The 21042-nt window shown below is 40.0% G+C and overlaps 2 protein-coding genes across 7 annotated transcripts in view; one reads left to right on the top strand and one right to left on the bottom strand.

Moving 5' to 3' along the window:
• LOC112056601 (double-stranded RNA-specific editase Adar) overlaps positions 1-21042 on the bottom strand; it is a 47588-nt gene that overhangs the window by 10826 nt on the left and 15720 nt on the right. For all 6 annotated transcript variants that reach the window (XR_008252174.1, XR_008252175.1, XR_008252177.1 and 3 more), the window contains 9 exons: positions 20469-20594; positions 19554-19628; positions 19119-19257; positions 17833-17944; positions 16700-16786; positions 16183-16249; positions 15246-15417; positions 13576-13678; positions 12773-12924 (listed from right to left, as the gene is read on the bottom strand). Coding sequence is in view for 1 of the 6 variants with exons in the window: in XM_052889695.1 (XP_052745655.1) it covers positions 12773-12924; positions 13576-13678; positions 15246-15417; positions 16183-16249; positions 16700-16786; positions 17833-17944; positions 19119-19257; positions 19554-19628; positions 20469-20594 (1033 nt within the window). In the remaining 5 variants the exon portion in view is untranslated. The remainder of the gene's footprint in view (positions 1-12772; positions 12925-13575; positions 13679-15245; positions 15418-16182; positions 16250-16699; positions 16787-17832; positions 17945-19118; positions 19258-19553; positions 19629-20468; positions 20595-21042) is intronic.
• On the top strand, positions 1064-12429 carry LOC128199585 (pancreatic lipase-related protein 2-like). The gene is made up of 10 exons (XM_052889710.1): positions 1064-1308; positions 1696-1835; positions 4818-4929; positions 5923-6071; positions 7063-7204; positions 7988-8073; positions 8325-8453; positions 9050-9160; positions 10297-10453; positions 12230-12429. Exons 2-10 carry the CDS (start codon positions 1790-1792, stop codon positions 12285-12287), a joined length of 990 nt encoding a protein of 329 aa, XP_052745670.1. The 5' UTR covers positions 1064-1308; positions 1696-1789; the 3' UTR covers positions 12288-12429.

The following is a 21042-nucleotide window of genomic DNA, read 5'->3' as shown; positions in this document are numbered from 1 at the left end:
TGCGACTTTGTCCGCGTGGTATTCGATGTAAGCTTTCAACCACTATCTATATGTGACATTACGAATTGGAAATTTTAAAGGGGAATACTCTTTTCAAATTTCCTATTCGTATTGTCACATTTTTCATATTTGTTATCGTTCACTTTCATGTGTTCATCGTACTTTATCCCACTTCTGAAGTCAGCAAAAAATCTCGAAAGTAGATTTAAAAAATAAGAAAACCAATGCTGGACAAAAGTTCATATTCACAATATTTGTCAGGACAGTTTAATTAATAAATCAAATCATAATGTAACCAAAGTAGAGCCCTAGAGTACCTTGAGACCACAATTAACTGCCTAAGCTATTCTCCCCGCCTACCACAAATAATCCACGAAGGATTACACAACAAGAGTTATGGACGGGCCGATCGCTCCCCCTCTCTGACTCCCACTTTTACGGAAACAAGTCGCGCCGACGCGAGCCAACATGAGATCGAGCGACGTCATATCCATCTCGGAATACTATTTCCTACAATATAGTAATTATTTTACGAAAATATAACTCAAAACATGAAAGATTTGACGGCCTCCGTGGCGCACTGGTATGGTGGATTTACAAGACTGGCTGGTGGGAGGCTTCGGTCGTGGCTAGTTACCACCCTACCGACAAAGACGTACCGCCAAGCGGTACGATGGTACGATGTCGTGTAGAAACCGAAAGGGGTGTGGATTTCATCCTACTCCTAACAAGTTAGCCCGCTTCCATTTTAGATTGCATCATAACTTACCACTTACCAGGTGAAACTGTAATCAAATAAATAATAAAAATAACCAAAAATAGGTTAGGTTAGGTAAATAATAAAAAAAAAAATCTCCAACTTCATTCAGAGTATTAACAATGAACAACAAATAAACTGCAATTAGAAAAAAAAGCCCCGATACTTGGTAGCTTAACAAAAGGCTCATACATATCTACAAAGTATCGATCGCTATTAGCAAATTATCCCACATTCCTCCAACTACATAACGTTACCCAACAATCGCATTTCACACGAGGAAAGTGGCGGGAAACATCTGCAGCACATCACCCGCCATTACACACTTTCACGCGATTGTGTGCGCTTCGATATAGTGCCTAAATTGAACGCGATTATATACCCGATTTTTTTAATCGATTTTGCACATAAAAAAGTAATGAATAAAAAAAAATTAATTTAATGTTATTTTTTAATAAAAATATTCAATGGTTAATGTGATCGAATAATTTGTGTAATGTGTAAAAAAATATATATAAACAAGACATTTAGTTTTTTAAATTAAAAATAAGGTGACACATTGTATTTTACCTAAAAATGTGTTATTTTTTGAATACAGACTTTTAATTATTGAAACAATTAAAAATAAAAAGCTTTAAAGATTGACCAGTTAGTAAAATCCAAATTTCTAAAATTGAGAACATTTTACACTAAATATAAGAAATGTATCACATATTTTTAAATAAACTATATCTTGATTAAGATTAAGATTTTACGAAACTACTTCTTTTTTTTTCAGTTTAAAAAAAATATCAATTATTTCAACAGCCTAATTTCTACCGCATTTTTAGGTTTTTTTTTTATCTTTTTAATTTTAATGAAATTTTAAATCAATAATATCATTATTGATTTTGTGCCCTTTGCATTATTTAAACCTCATTGAATATTATAATTTTTAGGTCATTCCCTTCTGCAATTGAAAAATTAAAAAAATACTTGTTTTTTTTAAATAATAATTAATTATAAGTGTCATAATAATACAAATTACCAACTATGGACGCAGCCACGGTGCCTCTGGCATGTTTCCTGTCACTAATACGTAAGTACATTTACGAACTATTTTTAAATAATATTTTTTGGCTGGTGGGAGGCTTCGGCCGTGGCTAGTTACCACCCTACCGACAAAGACGTACCGCCAAGCGATTTAGCGTTCCGGTACGATGCCGTGTAGAAACCGAAAGGGGTGTGGATTTTCATCCTCCTCCTTACAAGTTAGCCCGCTTCCATCTAAGTAAAGTTAAATCGCACGCCAAATTTAAAAAATCATTTAAACAAATTAAAAAAATATGCGTTTTCATAATTGGTTTAAATTATTCTTTTGTTTGTGAATACATTACTACCTATATATAACTATTAAACTCAGTTAATCCAATATTTGCACTATAATTTTCAGAATTTACTCCGATTTTTTTTTAATTTTGGCGGCCTTTTTAGTGTCTACTTTCATTAGCAAAACTCTATAGTTTTTTTAATAGTAAATTAAGAATAGTCTAGAATTGAACGCATGTTGAGTTAGTAAGTGGGCTGTACAATGTAGTATAATATTTTTAATGCATGTTATGTTTAATTAATCATTATAAGTTTTTTGTATACAATGTTGGCTTCCTACTTATACTAATGTTATAAAGCTGAAGAGTTTGTTTGTTTGAACGCGCTAATCTATGAAACTACTGGTCCGATTTGAAAAATTCTTGCAGTGTTGGATAGCCCATTTATCGAAAAAGGCTATAGGCTATATATTATCCCCGTATTCCTACGGGAACAGAAACCACGCGGGTGAAATCGCGTGGCCTTCCTCGATAAATGGGCTATCTAACACTGAAAGGATTTTTCAAATCGGACCAAATAGTTCCTGAGATTAGCGCGTTCAATCAATCAAACAAACAATCTCTTCAGCTTTATGATATTAAGTATAGATTATGGATTATTATTAGTCGAATAAGATATTAATTTACGTAATTGTTAGTATTAAATCAATTTACCAATAGAAAGGCACGTTATTTGCGAGTATCAATAGCTATGTTCAAATATGTAAGGCTTCAAAGGATTTATCTTCGGATCGGATGCAGAGCGGCGAGCCAACGATTGCGTCACGGATATCGGCGGACTCATCGTCTTGTGTTATGTGTTCATTACATCAATTACCAATGATTGCTTCACTTAGATATTAATTAATTAGTTCCATTCGCTTATATAACTGTAACAGTGTTCGTTGCACTGTTGTATGTACGATTACATCCTACCTAATATAAACGCGAAAGTTTGTATGGATGTTTGTTACTCTTTAACGCTGCAACTACTGAACAGATTTGGCTGAAATTTGAAACAAAGATAGATAATACCATGGATTAACACATAGGTTTTCATCCCGGAAAAATCAATGGTTCCCACGGGTTTTGTGAAAAACTATATACCACGTGGACGAAGTCGCGGGCGTCCGGTAGTGTTATAAATGCGAAAGTAAGTCTGTCTGTCTGTTACCTTTTCACAGCTAAACTATTGAACTGATTTGGATGAAATTTGGTATAGAGATAAAAATATCTTGGAGCAGAACATAGGCAGCTTTTCATACGGGATAATAAAATTTTATATCTATATATTGATAGAAGAATGTAATCGGAGAAAATGTGTTCGGCTTTATAACATGGCTTTGCCTAATACTAGAACGGTTGATCTTGTGGAGTTCTTGCCAGGTTTGGCACAAGTCGCTCTGCCACTCGAGGGTTTGTTGATAAAAACTTGGTGGGAATTTGAACAGACGTTGGTACTTTTAGTTTGTGTTTTGAGGCTTTTGGTCTTAGTTCTGTGTAGCCATAAGTTAATATTCAACTTATTATCCCGAATTTGTCATGAAAATCAAATCCCCCCCCCCCCCCCCTAGGTGAAATTCTGGCTACGCCCGTGATTATCCCAATACTATTATGTGCATAAACATACGTGGCGATAGTGATAGTATATGTGGATGCAATCGTGACACTAAGCATTCAGTGCAGTACAAGTATGCAGCGCGCTGTGCGGCATGAAGCAATGCTTCACACGTCACTGCACGCTGTTGCCGGTGTCGTGCCGTCTCGCTCTGATGCGCACAGTATCGATCCAATATTGATCGACATTTAGTAACGGAACAAACTTATTCAACCAATTACTTCATCATTATCAAGCTATTTTAAGAGCGCGCAGCGCGTCGGTACGATATGGATAAAATTCGAAGCGCAAACGAGACGCCGAATTATGACTTTCACGTGAGTGAAAAGCACGGACCGATTGACGCGTGACGCAAATTTGAGCGCCAAAACCATTTTTACCTAATTGCAAGTAAATTAAACAACATAACGAAAAACAAAATGGCCATGTTCAAGATATATACCTAATTTTCTATACAAAACGCAAAATTAAGAAAATAAGTTTGCTTTTCCTGAGATTGAAAGCAAAATGTGAACAAAACATGTATTTTTCAAAAAAATAAACTATCGAGAAATGTTTTACAAATTGTGTATTTTGTATAGTCATAACGAAGCTAACACTTTGAAATATCATTTACCCAAATATCAGGCTCCTAACTTTTCCAGAATCTGAGATCCAGAACCATTTGTAACCACCAAATTACATATTGCACACTCTTAAAAGCCTCAGGCCTCCCTCCTGCCTCCTTATAGGAGGGGAGATGGGAGCGTTTACCCACCAAGCTGCTCAACGGCGGGTTAGCGGGCTTGGTGTAATAATGTTAAATTCATTAATGACCACTGACACCACCAAGTTCCTAACTGAGGTCTGAGAATGTTTAACTGAAAATTTCTTAGAAGGAAAATGGAGAATGTTTAACTGAAAATTTCTCAGTACCTCACAGCCTTATCCAGAATACAGGAGAGCAGGAGAACACTGGACAAACGAGGCAGTTTAACTAATTAATTCATCATGATCAGAATATTTTAACACCCCTTTTCAGGGATATAGGGGTTAGTACCCACCATGCACCATGTTGACGAGGTCAGAGTGATATATGAACTGTTGGGTGTTGCAGGTCCGCCAGGAATACAATTCGAGAACGCGCTGCTGCAGATCGCGCCCGTCAACAAGGGCAAATGCCCCTTCGTGCGAGACAACAACGACCTGGTGTTCCAACTGTACACGCGGTACGAATGTAATTAGACCAGGAAAGCATTCTTCTTAGAGTGCCTCTCCATTACTGAAGGTCGGCGGTCAGCTTTCTAAACTTTTCCTTGTCCACGGTTAGGCGGAAAAGTTCTTCGACGGTCTTTATGCCAGTCCACTCCATTATATTTCGTAGCCAGGACTTCTTTCTTTCAGGAAAGCATGCAGAATCGTAATCGCATGCGTTTCTGAGTTTAAAACTGCAAACAGAATGCGGTCCCCGACCTTTGCACACTCACATCCTCGCAGCGCCTGGTCTAATTGCTACCATTTGTAAGTTACAAGAAAGAAAAAAAACAGAGCATTTAAAATACTTGTATAAGTCGTGCGAATTACTTTGACACCTGGCTCGAAACTCTACCTAAAGTAGCGAGCATCACAGTTATCACCTTTACAAGGCCGAAACCGAAATCGAATTTTGGCTTCAGTCTCAGTTTAGGCCAAAACCGATACGAAAGAAACTTCCATGTGATATTTTTTTGATGACACTAAGATTTGTTTTAGTCTAAGTTTTGGTAGTTAAATTTAATAGGACTTCTTTTGAAACAACTAAAATTTGATCGCTCGGGAACGGGGTAGTTCTTGAGATTAGTGCGTTCAAACAAACAGACAAACAAACAAACTAAAGTCTTTAGCTTTATAATATTAGTATAGATAAACTAAAGTCATTCGAGCCAGGTGTAAAATTAATTCGCACAAAGTTATTCGTTGTAAAACATAATCTTGGAGTATACATAATTTTTCTCAAGTAAGATTTGTCAATAACGATTTTTAACACTCAGGGAGCATAAACAACTTTTCCTCACTGAGTGTGCACAATTAATTTTTCGACAATCAAGGAGCAAAAGCAATATTTTGTTTCACTGAGTGTGCAAACCTATTTTTTACACACAGTGAGCTAAACGACTTTTCCTCACTGAGGGAGCAAAAACGACTTTTCCTCATTGGTTAAATACAATTTTCTTATTTTCCAGACACAACCCGACGGTAGCACATAGCCTGCTGATAGATGACGATGAGCGACTGTTCGCGTCCAGCATCGACTTCCACGACCCCACCGTTATATACTTCCACGCCTTCATGGAGACCCCCGACGACGGCAGCGCCCTCATGGTCAGAGAAGGTATTTGACCAAAAACCCTGATTGCTGATTCGCAGCCTTCTCAAACGAAACAGTGAGTCGCGGGTGAATAGACGCAACGCTTTGATTCAGGTTGTTTTATCTACCGTGATAGTTCTTGCCAAGGATTTAGACAGATGGACACTATTTATATAAGAATAGTTTGCATCCGAAATAGAGATATTTTTTCGTATATTTGCATACGAAGTAATATTTAAGTTTATTGTTATCCCTCTAAAACTAGACTGCCTTGAAGTTTAACTATACTTCGCACACAACCCATCGGGGTGATGGAAAACAGTTTCAAGGGTGCTCAGTGTGGTTTCTGAGGCCTGCTGGGAAAACGGTCAGGGGCTAAAAAAGGGCCTAAAAGACCAATTAGCCGAGATGTGGGACTTACTTGTGCGAGGCCCGGTAGAGGCGTTTGTGAGCCACATATGAAGGGTAGGTCACCGCGACCCCTCAAAAACCCGCCTACCGGTGACAAAATTCAAGAGAAGTCTCGAAATGTCTATAAAAGGGTCGAATGCCGGCGAACAATTGATTCCACAAAGATACTTGTTATAAGCAATCTTGTAGATATTGTTATCGCCTCGTTGCAACGACTTGCGGTACGGACGGTTCCGTGTGCTCGTTGCGTTCGAGCCGTCCACATCTCTTGTTGTGTAATTCTTTATGGGTTACTTGGGATAGGCGGGGAGAGTGACTTGAGTGGAAAAGGGGAGTGTTTGTGATCAGTCAAAGGATCCTTTAACCCTACACACACCGTTCACAAGTGCGTGACTTCACTAAAGGTCATTCTCTGCCATTCTAGGGTCTTATTTTGGTTACAGTTTGATTTGTTAATTAAGTTTTCCTGACAAGTGCTGTGAATCGTGGCATTTGTTCGACATTAGTTTTCTTATTTTTGTAATCACTCCTGAGTCCGCTAAAAATATTGATCATTGCCGAGCAGTATTCGAGCCTAGAGTAACAATATTGTGCAACATTGCAGCGTACACTCATCGCGGCGACACGAACGTGATAGTGGTGGACGCGCAGCGGCTGGAGGCGGGCCCGTGGTACTTCAAGGCGGCCGAGAACACGTGGTACATCGGCAGGATCGCCGCGCAGTTCATCGACTACTTGGTGTCCAGGTACTTCATGGCTTGACATGTCACCATCATCACCATCACTGGCTCGCTGACTGTGCTCAAGGTTAAATCACTCATAGAGCGATTGAGCGAAGCATTTGTGTGTGACATCTCTGAGTGAATCAAAGATGAGGAGATCCACAGAAGTTGCCGTAGATCAACGAGTTATTAAGCTGAAACGGATTGCCATTTGCGGCGATGCGGGCACTTCGAAGTGCCGTAGAAACCCTGAGGTTCCGGAAAGCGCAATTATATCAAGGATAGCTGAACTGATGGCATCAAACGAATTGTAGGGAGATGATCGCTTGCATGTAGGTCTAAATTCAGACGTCCATAGGTTGATAATAATAATAATGATGATATATACTAATATAAAACGAATAGGTTCGAAGAGACGATGGACGTTGGGGTCCCAAGGTGCTGAAATAGCAACCCCGCACTACAAAGCACAGTGTTGATCGACACCCCACCAGGTGGACTGTCGATATAAAGCAACTCGCAGGGATTCGCTGGACTCGTTTGGAAGTCTCTACAAAGGGCTTATGTCCTGCAGTGGACTCCAGCGAGCTGTGATGATGATGATAAATATTACAAGAGGATCTATATTTTTGTATGTAACGAATAAACTCAAAGACTACCGGACCGATTAGAAACAGTCTTTCACCAATACAACCTACAAAAGCTACAACATCTGCCATTATGTTCCCATGAAAATGGGGAATTACGAGGGTGTTCAGAAATGTTTTTCTAGATAATTATATACATATAATAAACGGCGTGTTCCAGGGGATTGAAGCTGTCAAAGACGCACCTGGTGGGTCACAGTCTCGGCGCGCAGTCGGCCGGGGTGGCCGGAGCATCGCTACAGTCAGGTAACTACTGATTTCAAGGTCAACTTTGTAACCGAGCTCATCTAATGGTAAGTGTAAATGTCAGTTACTGTACTAAAAATCATTACAATCAGGTAAAAAATGATTACAAGGTCAAATTAGTACCAGAACTAATGTAGAACCCACTCCTAACACATTTTTTCCGACTAGTTGATGAGGAATGAGGAATCTGGTCATAGATATAGCAAATATTTAAAAAATACATAATATGTATATGAAAAAATGTTATCCAGGTCTCGTGTCCCGGATCACGGGTCTGGACCCCGCGCTGCCTCTGTTCGACAAGCTGGGTCTGTCGCAGCGTCTGGACCCCTCGGACGCGGAGTTCGTGGACGTCATACACACGGACGCGGGGATATTCGGTAAGTGGAAGGAGTGGAGTGGAGTGGAGTAGAATGGAGGGATGTGTTGGTAGAGTGAATGAACATATAGAGTGCAAGTAGAATCAGAAAGGAGTGGATAACATTTATGAGGAAACCCTTAAGTCTGAATTAGTATCATCATTACCAACTATTAGCATAGTTTTGTTACGACAGAAATCGATAAAAAAACATGCATATTCTCCATTGAGCTTAAACTTTGTGATAGTAGACTTTTTTCTCCTGATTGTGTAAGCCGTAGGCTTCTTAATGGAACCTCAGTGTCCCCGGGAGTTGTGCGAGCGCAAAAACATCACCTGATGGGGGCTGAAGGCAGCAGCAGAGGGCAGAATGACTCTAAGGGTGTCTCCTGTGAGACTCGGACATCAGCTTAGAGGGCCGTTCGGGAAGGGTGTTTTGGCTTGAGTGTATCATTCCGGGCTCCACCGAGGTCGTGAGTAAAAAATGCCCACGTCCTGGTGACGTCAGATATCGAAGACCTCCTGTTCCAGCGAAGACGCTGTATAACTTGTGTTTGTGTTGCCTGTATACCGCTTAACATCAGAAGAAATCATAAAAAACAAGCTACGCTATTGCAGGCTTCAAGCAGCAGGTGGGCCACGTGGACTTCTACCCCAACGGCGGGATCAGCCCGCAGCCCGGCTGCGAGCTGGAGGTGGTGCTGCCCAAGCAACTGGTGCTCAATAAGTGTAAGTACAATGTACAGGATGTCCCGTCATTGATGGAGCAAACGCAAGTGGACACATCACCTAATTCAGTATTTGTCATTTTTTTATTGTAAAAAAAATTATAAGAATGCTAACAGTAGAACTACTTTCGAAGATACAGAGACATCTTTGCGGCACTGCCGCAGTTCGCTTGAAAACGTCCCAAACTAAATATAGTAGGTAGTATCGTGACGTCACGATCATGTCAGATCATTAGATTTACAAAATTACAAATATCTGTTCTTTTGCGCATTTATGTTTATACTTCAATGTTACGTTAAAATAATTTTGATTGTTTTGAAATTTTATAAACTTATTTTTATTACAAACTTATTGAAAATTTTTGGTTTTAATGTATTCGCATTAATTACGTTTTTAATATAGTCCACGAGTTGCAGAGCCTCTTCAATTCAAACAATCAAATCATTTCTCTTTATAATATTAATGTAGACAATGGTTAACTTTAGATATTAGTATATCGCAAACGGTGAAGGAAACCGGCATACCAGGGATTTTTTTAAAATCTCTGCGTGTGTGAAGTCTGCCAATTCGCATTGGGCCAGCGTGGTGTACTGTTGGCCTAACACCTCTGATATGGGTTGTTAATGATGGGATGATGATAAAGAATTCTTAGATACTTTTAGCAGACTGAGATTACAAAAATAACCTAATCTAACCTAACCTTAAAACGATTACAAAAATAAGAAAAACAATGTCGGACAAAGATTATGATTGACAATATCTGTCAGGACAACTTAATTAACAAATTAAACTGGAACCAAAACAACACCCTACAATGGCAGAGAATGACCTTTAGTGGAGTCACGCACTTGTGACCGTTGTGTGTAGGGTTAAAACGCCTTTGATAGTTAACAAACACTCCCCATTTCCACTCAAGTCACTCTCCCCGCCTATCCCAAGTAACTCATAAAGAATTACACAACAAGAAATGTCGAGGACTCGAACGCGACGAGCATACTGAAGCCGACCGTACGACGAGCGCCTTATATTACAAGTCGTTACCCCACTATTGGCACGAGCCAACACGAGATTGAGCGATTTCATATCTGTCTCAGATTACTATTTCCTACAATTGATTATTGGTCCCCCCCCCTCAGTTTTCTGCAGCCACTGGCGCTCGTATATGTTCTTCAGCGAGTCGGTGTTGCGACCCGACGCGTTCGTCGCGTCGCGCTGCGCGTCGTGGAAGGAGTACGCGCGCGGGTTCTGCGCCCACGAGCCCACCACGCACATGGGCTTCGGCGTCGACAGGAAGTGGGTTGAGAACCGATGGGTTATCGGAAGCATGAATTATGTTGTTTTATGGTTTGGGTTGTTTGCATTTAGTTCATATTGGATTGGATTGGAAAAGTGAAGAGTCTAAATAGTCTAATATCTAGTATTTGAAATATATGTTCCGTATGCCGGATCTCGTACTGAACGCACGAATTTTGATTACATTACTGCCTGTGGGGTTGTTTTGGGGTTAAGATAGCTTGGATCGGCAGGATGTATCAACATTCTGTAAAAAAAACATCACTTTGTTTCCACAATCCATCAGGATTGGAAACAAAGTAATGGTTTTTTGTAAAACTCATTGAGGCTTAGATGATTTTGAATAAATTAAGCTTGGACTGAAAATATTATCAATTGTTTCACTGTGGTAATTTGAATTTGAAATATGTTGAAACATTGGAACAAATTGGTTTTGGAAAGCACAAATTTCAGTTATTTTATTATGGTTTGGGTGAATTGCCATTATTGGTAATTGGGATTGGCTAATGTAGGTTGGAACTAAGTGATGGGTTTGATAGCACAACTTTTGATAATTACTGCCTGTGGGGCTGTTTTGGGGTTAAGTTAACTATGACAGAGTGTTGATGGATTGGGCATAAATCAATGGTTTTTGGAAAATTCACTAAGGATTGGTTGATTATGAATTTATTAAGTTTGTAGTGGAAATATATTAAAGATTGGAAAAAGTGAGGGATATTGGAAAACATAAATGTCAATTGTTATACTGTGGCTTGAGTGATTTGCGATTGATTTACTTTGCAATGGCTGCTCATAGGTTAGAAACAAAAAATATGGGTTCTGGAAAGTTTCTATTACTTTGCACATTTTTGCATAGTTTGTTTACAATTATTTTCTTTGTTATTGTTATTTTTTGAGCAATTATTATTATTTCACTACCTATATTGTTGGCTGTTTAGAGGTTAATACAGGTGGGATGGGTTTTAGAAAAAAGGTTAATATGTCAAATATGTCTCAAGGTCAAGGTCTCACTGTGCTTTGGGTAATAAAGGATTAATTTAGATTAGATGGGAAGATGGGTTGGTGTGATATGATGGGAAGATGGGTTGGTATGATATGATGGGAAGATGGGTTGGTATGATATGATGGGAAGATGGGTTGGTATGATATGATGGGAAGATGGGTAGGTATGATATGATGGGAAGATGGGTTGGTATGATATGATGGGAAGATGGGTTGGTATGATATGATGGGAAGATGGGTTGGTATGATATAATGGGTTCTGGGTTACACTAAGGCAGATACATTTACTGTAATTTACTTTGATATAAGTTAAGTTCACGGTGAGTCATAAGAAACGCACTATTCGATCAAACGCAACGCCAAACGCTTCACTGCACCGCATTTTCTAACGCACAACAACACTAAGATAATATGTACAATAAATATAATTCGCACCACAATCATATATTTTGAAGACTTAGGTCCTAAGTTCGATGCACAGCTGGGCCGATTGAGGTTTTCTTAATTGGTCCAGGTCTGGCTGGGAGGCTTTGGCCGTGGCTAGTTATCTACCGACAAAGACGTACAGCCAAGCGATTTAGCGTTTTGGTTCGATGTGGCGTAGAAACTGAAGAGGATGTGAATTTTCATCCTCCTAACAAGTTAGCCCGTTTCCATTTCAGATTGCATCATCACTTACCATCAGGTGAGAGTGTAGTCAGGGGCTACTTTTTTTAACATAATCAGGAAAAAATAGAGAAAATTAAAAAATAAAAAATATTTCTCATTTTGCAGGGAACGAGGTCAATACTTCCTGACAACTCACAGACAGTCCCCATACTCTATAGAATAAGTTATTATACTTAATATTTAATTAATTGGTCATACAAAATAGTGTAACTTTTATTATATAAGTTTTTGAATAGTTTTAAAGTGTTTGTCACCTACACTTGGAAAAATATTAATAAATGAAAGAAAATATAATTAAAAAAATATTTTAGCATTTTTATTTCCCCTTCGATTCTTTGCATGTTTGTTGGTTGCATGCTCGTAAAAACTAACTTTTTGGGAGTTAATAAATAACTCTTTTACTAAATATTCTTAAGTTTTGCTCAAAAATAAATAATACCATAAATCATTAAATATTTTTTACCTATTTTTCATTAAAAAAAAAATGTTCTTGTAATACGCAGTCGAGTATCTAGGCAGAAATGGGCCATTGCCGTTTGATGCACATAAAAGACAAAAGGTATAATAGTGTATTAATACAAGTAGATGTGCTTCAACACCACCCTGTATATGTATGTATACACTACACAGTGAGCAGTGACCACTCACCGGTACATGTGGTGCTGGTGCAGCAGCGAGCCCAGCACGAGCGAGTGCAGGTACACGGGCCGGAGGAACGTGCCCAGCAGAGCACCCTGTAGCCCGACCACGCACCAGCGCGCCATCTTGTCCGAGCACGACATCGTCAGCAGCCGCTCACCCTGTATATAGCGAACATGACCATGACATCCGAGGGTACAATAGTCAGGAATTCCTTAACCCTACATCTAGTGGTTACAAGTCCGGAACTCTGCTCGGAGTTTGTCTCACCCTGTATATAGCAAACATTAATGACATGACATCCGAGGGTACATAATTCGCACACGGGTGAAAGTAGCTAATATTGTTTAAACTAAAACAATAGTCTGTTGTAACTAAAACAATAGTCAGGAATTCCTTAACCCTATATCTAGTGGTTACAAGTCCGGAACTCTGCTCGGAGTTTTTCTCACCCTGTATATAGCGAACATTAATGACATGACATGACATCCGAGGGTACATATTTCCCATACGGAGGAAAGTTGCTAAAATTGTTTAAAACATAATTAAATTAGAGTTCAATTTTTTTCTTTTTGAGGTACGGAACCCTATAAAAGAAAAAAACGTGTCGTTTTTAACTAAAACAATAGTCAGAAATTCCTTAACCCTACATCTAGTGTTTACAAGTCCGGAACTCTGCTCGGAGTTTTTGTCTCTACCACGCGATGGATCCGGCACCTGCACACCGAATCCATAGATTGCTAAGATATTCATATCATGCCAAGTAATTGTAAACTTTAATCACCTACTAATAAGGTCGTTTGTATATTTACCTGCAACAGCCCGTCCCAGGTCTGCACCACGTTGACGCTGTTCTTGACCGGTATGGTGCCTTCCCCGGACTCGATCTTGGTGCGCAGCTGTCCCCGCGCCAGCCTGACACCAATCACAAATATTTTAGTCGTGTCGGACATAGGCCGACAAGTGTGAATTATTTAATGGAAGACTTAGTTGTTGAGTGCTAGCCTAGTGACACTCAGTAATCCGCAGTATAAATGTCGGACATAGACCGATAAATGTGAATTACTTATTGGAAGGCTCGGTTGTTGCCTGTTAACCAAGTGAAACTCAGTAATCCGCAGTATAAATGTCGGGCATAGGCCGACAAATGTGAATTACTTATTGGTAGTCTCACTTGTTGCCTGCTAACTTAATGACAGCAGGCCGCAGTAAAAATGTCGGACATAGACCGATAAATGTGAATTACTTATTGGTAGTCTCAGATGTTGCCTGTTAGCTTAATGACAGCAGTCCGCAGTAAAAATGTCGGACATAAGCCGACAAGTTTGAATTATTCAATGGAAGGCTTTGTTGTTGCCTGTTAGCAAAGTGACACTCAGTAGACCGCAGTATAAATGTCGGACATAGGCCGTCAAGTGTGCTTCGACGGTTATAGTGCCTGCACTGACTCATCTTAGTGCGCAGTTATCCGCGCGTCAGTTAGACATAGGTATTACAATTATTTAAAATGCTGTGTTGGACATAAACCAACAAGAGTGTAAATAATTTTACTTATTGTTAAATAATAATAATAAGTCTTCTATATCCTCTCAGGATAATAATTCTGCTAGACTTGGCTGTAAATCGTGTAAGACATGTCAAAAAGTCCTTATTATCGTTTGCTAGAGCAGCTGCACTCGGCGGTAAGTCGTCTTGCACATAACAAGCGTCGAGTCAATACTTTTACGGCTATGGCGCCTTGGGGTCTGCACGAGACGAGAGCTCACATGTCGGGTCGCGAGGCAGAGATTAACCTTGAGCGATGTCCCGGACTTGTGACCGATGGATGTAGGGCTAAAGGTACCTTTCTAACTTATTAGTAGGAGCTTGTAAAGTAAAGCAAATCCGACACAAGGGAGTTATTTTGTAAAGAAGTTTTCAATGGGGATGATGACTAGGTTTGAATATATTGATTTTTATGATACATTTGGGTAAATAGGGTCATTGTTAACTAATTTATATATAAAAAGCAAAGATTGTCTTGATATTTGCAAAATAAATGAGATTATAAAATTTCAAAATCTATTAAAAATATTTTATCGTAATTAGATCAAAATTCATACAGTTTTAGCTTCCTTACATTAAATGTGACATTTTTCAATATATGAACTATAAGCATAAACGCACAAATAACAAAGATATTAGGAATTTTGTTAGAACGCGCATACAAATCTAACGATCATTATATTGCCTATGACGTCATTAGTTCGAGCCATTTTGTATGGGGCGTTCTTCAGGGATCCGCGGCAGCGCCGCAAATCTGACCCTTTAAATCCCTGTAGCTCCGAAAGTAATGATCGCAGATACCCTGTTACTTTTACAAAATTGCTTTACTATTAGCGTACTCTTAATTTTTATACAAATTAAAAAACTGTCATCATCCCTATTATTGTCTGACAGACCAGCTAGCCGCGTCGGACGTAGGCCGACACGGGCGGGTCACCTGTTGGGGTGCCTGTCGGGCTGCAGGTCCTGCTGCTCGTGCGGGCTGAAGATGCGGCCGTCGCCGCAGGGCGCCGTGCTGACGTACAGGTGCAGGCGGCGCCCCGCGCGCAGCGCGTACCCGCCGCCCGCCACCGGCTCCAGCTCCGACGCGGCCAGCGGCGCCGTGGGGTCTGCGGGACAGTTTTTTTTTTATTCTTTACCCTTGACTACAATCTCACCTGATGGTAAGGGATGATACAATCTATGATGGAAGCGGGCTAACTTGTTAGGAGGAGGATGAAAATCCACACTCCTTTTGGTTTCTACACAGCATCGCACCGGAACGCTAAATCGCTTGGCGGTACGTCTTTGCCGGTAGGGTGGTAACTAGCCACGGCCGAAGCCTCCCACCAGCCAGACCTGGACCAATTAAGAAAATCTCAGTCAGCCCTGCCGGGGATCGAACCCAGGACCTCCGTCTTGTAAATCCACCGCGCATATCACTGCGCCACGGAGGCCGTCAAACAGTGCGACATACATTTATTATTGATAATATATGTCGGAGAACGGGATGACATCAGAAGCGGAATGAAAACCTCGAGTAGCAGAGATTGAGTGATATCCCGGACTTGTGACCGATGGTTGTAGGGCTAAACGTACCTTTCTAACTAATTAGTAGGAGCTTGTGAAGTAAAGCAACTCCGATACGATTGATTTATTTTGTAAATAAGTTTTTAATTATTGTCTGATAGACCAGCTAGCCGTGTCGGGAATAGGCCGACACGGCTGTAAGCTTTTGTTCGCCGTAGCGCTCCCGCACGTATGTGCCTGCTGTTGGCTGATTTTACTGCCCATATTTTTGTCATACCGGAAGCTATATATGAAAAATCGATTGTTACGGAGTAAACTCCGAACGACAAAACGACAATTTCACAACAAAAATGTCGTTCAAATACCTTCCGCTTCCGCATACTTCAAGAGCTCTGCGTACAGAAATCGCTGCAAGCAACGCCGGGCCACCACCTGGAAACGAGAATATAATTATTTAAATTAATTGATTATGAATTTAATTGATTTATATTAATTGATTATTGATAAATTCTATAATTATTTACTTATCATTACTTAGGCTAAAACAAAGTCGCTTTCTATATCCCTATTAGACTACAAACCCTTGAACAAAAATTACATGTGATGTTTATTAATTACACTCGCGTACTCACCTGTACCGCTCAGAAATGACGGCATAGTGCTCAGAGTTATTTTCTGATATAACAGCCTTCCAAACGTTACTCACGTTCATTTCACAGGTAACTTTTGTTCAAGGTCTTGTAGTCTATATGTATGCTTAAATCTTTAAAATACGCAACGGATTTTGATGTAGTTTTTTTCAACAGGTAGAATGATTTATGGGGAAAGTTTATACACTTTCACATTTATAATATTAGTATGGATTATAGATTATGATGATACCTCTGCGTGTCCGTCGTTGACAGCTTGTCCCCTCACGGAGATGTGCTCCCCGGAGACACACTTGGTGCCTGTCGCCACAGCTATCACCTGCACCCACAAGTCAACATTAGCGACCCACACTCGGCTCACTGTTCAGCACGAGTCTCCTCACAGAATGAAAGGGTTTAGGCCAACAGTCCACCACGCTGGCCCAATGCGGATTGGCAGACTTCACACACGCAGAAAATTGAGAAAATTCTCTGGTATGCAGGTTTCCTCACGACGTTTTCCTTCATCGTTTGAAACACGTGATATTTAATTTCTTAAAATGCACACAACTGGAACCCCGGACCGGATTCGAACCTACGAATCCAGTCCGGGCAGCAGCACAAAAGCAGAGGTCATATCCACTGCGCTATCACGGCTCTTAAAAATCACAAACACAAGTGTAAAAATAAAAAAAAATATTTCAAGAAGACTTACTTTACAAGCACTTTAGAAATAACTAAAAAAATATGCAAATAAATTCAATTATAATCTATCTCGCGATATTGTGAACTGTCAAATGATTGTGAACCGCAACATACTCAAAAAATAACAAACTTGAGTGGCTTACAAATCAACGATTACATTTTTTTTATTTATATGTACTTCCTTACGATTTTGACACAGAAGAAGGTGCGGGCGTCCGCTAGTTGTGAGTGAGCCATTAGATCGGTCGAAAGATGAGGTCGGAGAAGGGGAATGTTAACTAGTTTTGAAAACCATTTTTAACCCTACAACCGTCTGTCACAAGTCCGGGATTTCGCTCAAGGTCATTCTCTGCCACTATAGGGCTTATTGGTAATTCTTAGTGGGAATTGTTAGACCTGATAGGTTTCCATTCAATAATTATGTTTTGCTATTTAATTCCGCTTCTGATGTCTGAATCTATAAAAACATTTTAATGTATACTTTATAAAATTATAAAGCTGAAAAGTTTTCTTGTTTGTTTGATTGGACGCGCCAATCTCAGGAACTACTGGGCCGATTTGTAAAATTCTTTCTTTCATATAGTCCATTTATCGAGGGAGGCTACATTTTATTCCCGTATTACTACGGGAAATGGAACCACGCCGGTGAAATCGTCAGCTAATACCTGGATAAGTACGAACCTTGGCGCTGTCGGCGTCGTACTCGTGCGTAATGACGATGCCGGCGAGCACTTTCCGCCTGGAGTGCAGCAGGTCGCCGTGCATCAGCTCCACGAACTTCTCGTTCACTATCCTGCAACGTGCACGCTTCGATCAGTGACCTGAGGGCCTAGTGGCAGTTTGATACTGTGACAATCGCGTTGGCGTAAACGTGAATTTCTGAGGAATTGAAACAGCGCCATCTAGTGGCACTACTGCACAACTGTTTCAGTTCCATATAAATTCGCGTTTACTTTAAGCGACAGTACAAAAACATTGAAGCTATGCACACAGCTCACCCGGCAAACGATGTTTTGCCTTATAAATTATTTGGTAAAAGTGTCAACAAATGCCAAAAAAACATGTGCATCTCGTGACGCTCGACAAAAGTGATAATTAAAACTTATTATTTTAAATAATTATTGAATTTAACGAAGAATCCTCTATTGTCGAGAGGTGTGAAGAACATTTTGACATGTATTGATGTAATTGTCGGTGAGAGTGAGTTATTTGTCCGGTTAGCAACATCTACGTTAATTATTGTAATAATATTAGAATTAGATTTTAATTATTTACTGTATGAATAAATAATACTGTAAATGGTTTCCACCATGCCGGACGTGGCGGCATTCGACTTATCCTCGGGTGAGATCCGTATAGTCCGGCCATTGCATTATTAGTTACTTAGCTGGGAGTCAACACGAATGGATCGGATCCTTTAACCCTGCTACTAGCGGTTGCCAGTCCGTGATGCTTGTGGTTGCCCCCCTGCTATATGACAGTTAATCCTGGATTCCATCTTATAGCATCAGCGATATCCTTGATCAATTGTGTAGTTAAAGGGTAGAACTGTAGTAGTAAGTTAAGTGATATCATTCCGATACTGATTGATAGTGTTACTTTGTGTATCAGGATAAATAGTAACACTGTGTGGATAATTAGCGATCAGTTGGCCATGCGAAGTGAACCTAGTGCAAATGGCAGTGCCGATGACCATGTCAGGTCGTTCAGCTTCTCCGTTATCAGAAGTGGAATTTAGTCTGTTTCCCGTCATATTCTCATATTGTCAATCATTCAGCTACTCTGTCAATCAGTAAGTAATCAATCATTTTATGAGTGAGTCAGTCAGTCAAGTGCAGCGTGTCTCACTTGGCGATGGCAAGTCCTCACTCGCACAGCTCACCGAGCGCCGCGCGCGCTGTAGCCAGCTTGGCGAGCAGTGAGTCAGTGAGTGAGTCAGTCAGTCAGTCAGCAGAAGCGTGTCTCACTTGGCGATGTGGTCGGCCAGCAGCTGAGGCAAAGTCTCCGACGTTGGGGCGACGGGCTCCGGCGTGATGAGTCCTCGCTCGCACAGCTCGCCGAGCGCCGCGCGCGCTGTAGCCAGCTTGGCTAGCTTCTTGCTTGACCCTGAAATACAGTTGTTCAAAAATATAAATAAAATGTACTAAGGTCCTTTATTAACTTTAACTTAATACATTAAAGCGAAAGGTCAACTCGAAATATCGAAAACATGACATACAAACTTGAAAATTGTCATGAAGGTAGTTCATTCATAGTTATATATATAGAACGAATTTTGCGACAGGGCCGGATTAAGGAGTCGTGGGAGTCCGCTAGTATGCAAATAAGTTTAGACAGTAAACAAACCTAAGATAAATCGATAAAATGTACAAATAAATCGCTCGTACAAATGTCCCACTCACCGTATCCTTCGAACACTTGCTCCTTGATCTGACACACCACTTTAAATCGCATACTGTGGCCGAGTTGTGGGGGCGCTGGAAACAATTATTTATTTATTTAAAAGTACGTTAACAATATTAATATTGATCAAATCAATCAAATTATGGGCCTCATATGAATGCTCAAAGTCACTCTGCGGTCAAAAAAGTTCGTGGCACTTTTAACTAGTTATCGCTAGTCTGTGTGATGAGTGATCGAATCAAAAATGAGAAGATATGCTGAAAAACCAAAATCAATCGATCAACGAGTTATAGCATATGTCGGAGGATTAAATAATAATAACGCCGTCTTACATTAATTAGATTAACTAATTTGATAGCGATGTCTGTTAGAAATGGCAAAGTAAGTGTCGTTTATCGGTCAGTTGTTTGTCTGTTGACGAAGTGTTCCGTGAGTTAGATGGGGAGTAGTCCTAGACCAAGCGCTTTCGATATAGGCGACTAGCTCATTCTTGTTATGACGTTCGATCCGTCCACACCTTTTGTTGAACAATCCTTTATGAATTTTTTTGGGCTAGGCGGAGAGAATGACTTGAGTGTAGAAGGGGAGTGTTAATTAGTTTTACAAGACGTCTTTAACCCTACACACAACGGTCACAAGTCCGGGATTTCATTCAAGGTTATTCTCTACCACGCGAGGGTTTATTGCTAAATCTTGATGGGAATTGTTAGACCTGATAGATTGCCGCTTATGGGTGCCTAGTTGCAGTTTTCAATGTTTTCACACTGTGACGATCGCGTTAACGTAAACGCGAATTTCTAAGGAATTGAAACAGCGCCATCTAGTATCACTACTGCACAACTGTTTTAATTCACACACACAGTCAACCTGACACGTGCGTGAAGGAGTTTACTCAACCAGCTCGCATCAGTTACCTTGTGCCGAGTCCAAGGGTGATCCGTCTCCGAAGGTGCACTTGAAGTTGAGCCCCGGGTACTGCTCGTACAGCGTGTTGATGGGGCTCTTCGCTATGGGCACCGCGGACAGCGGCCCGAACAGATCTGACCAACACAAAGGTCACAGATTAATCAATAATATACAGATTGAGCGCACGGAACACGACGGTGTCGTAGCTATTCTAAATACAAAATTCAAAAACGAATACATTCTCGAGTCGACACGAAGCGTCGCATCAGTAAACTTCAATGTTATTCAAAAAAAAAAAGTGTCGTGTAGTTTTATATATTTTAAAAACTGGTTAAAAAAAAACTAAAGAAATAAGATGGAGTATTTTTTATTGGTTATTATTGATTGTTGTATTAATATACGGAATTGTGGTTAGTGTTAAATTTAGAAATACAAATTCTGTTTGCTTATATATTAGGATTATACATAGTCTATTTAAATTTTTCATACACTAAATTATTATTGTAGAAAGTATCAGGGTCTAATTATATTTAAGTAATCTTTGTAAAGCTGCTTTCTGATGAATAAATAAATTATTATTAT

The sequence above is a fragment of the Bicyclus anynana genome, chromosome 26 (genome assembly GCF_947172395.1).
Source record: "Bicyclus anynana chromosome 26, ilBicAnyn1.1, whole genome shotgun sequence".
In the NCBI taxonomy this organism is placed as follows: Eukaryota; Metazoa; Arthropoda; class Insecta; order Lepidoptera; family Nymphalidae; genus Bicyclus; species Bicyclus anynana.
This window is presented reverse-complemented; position numbering and strand designations above follow the sequence as displayed.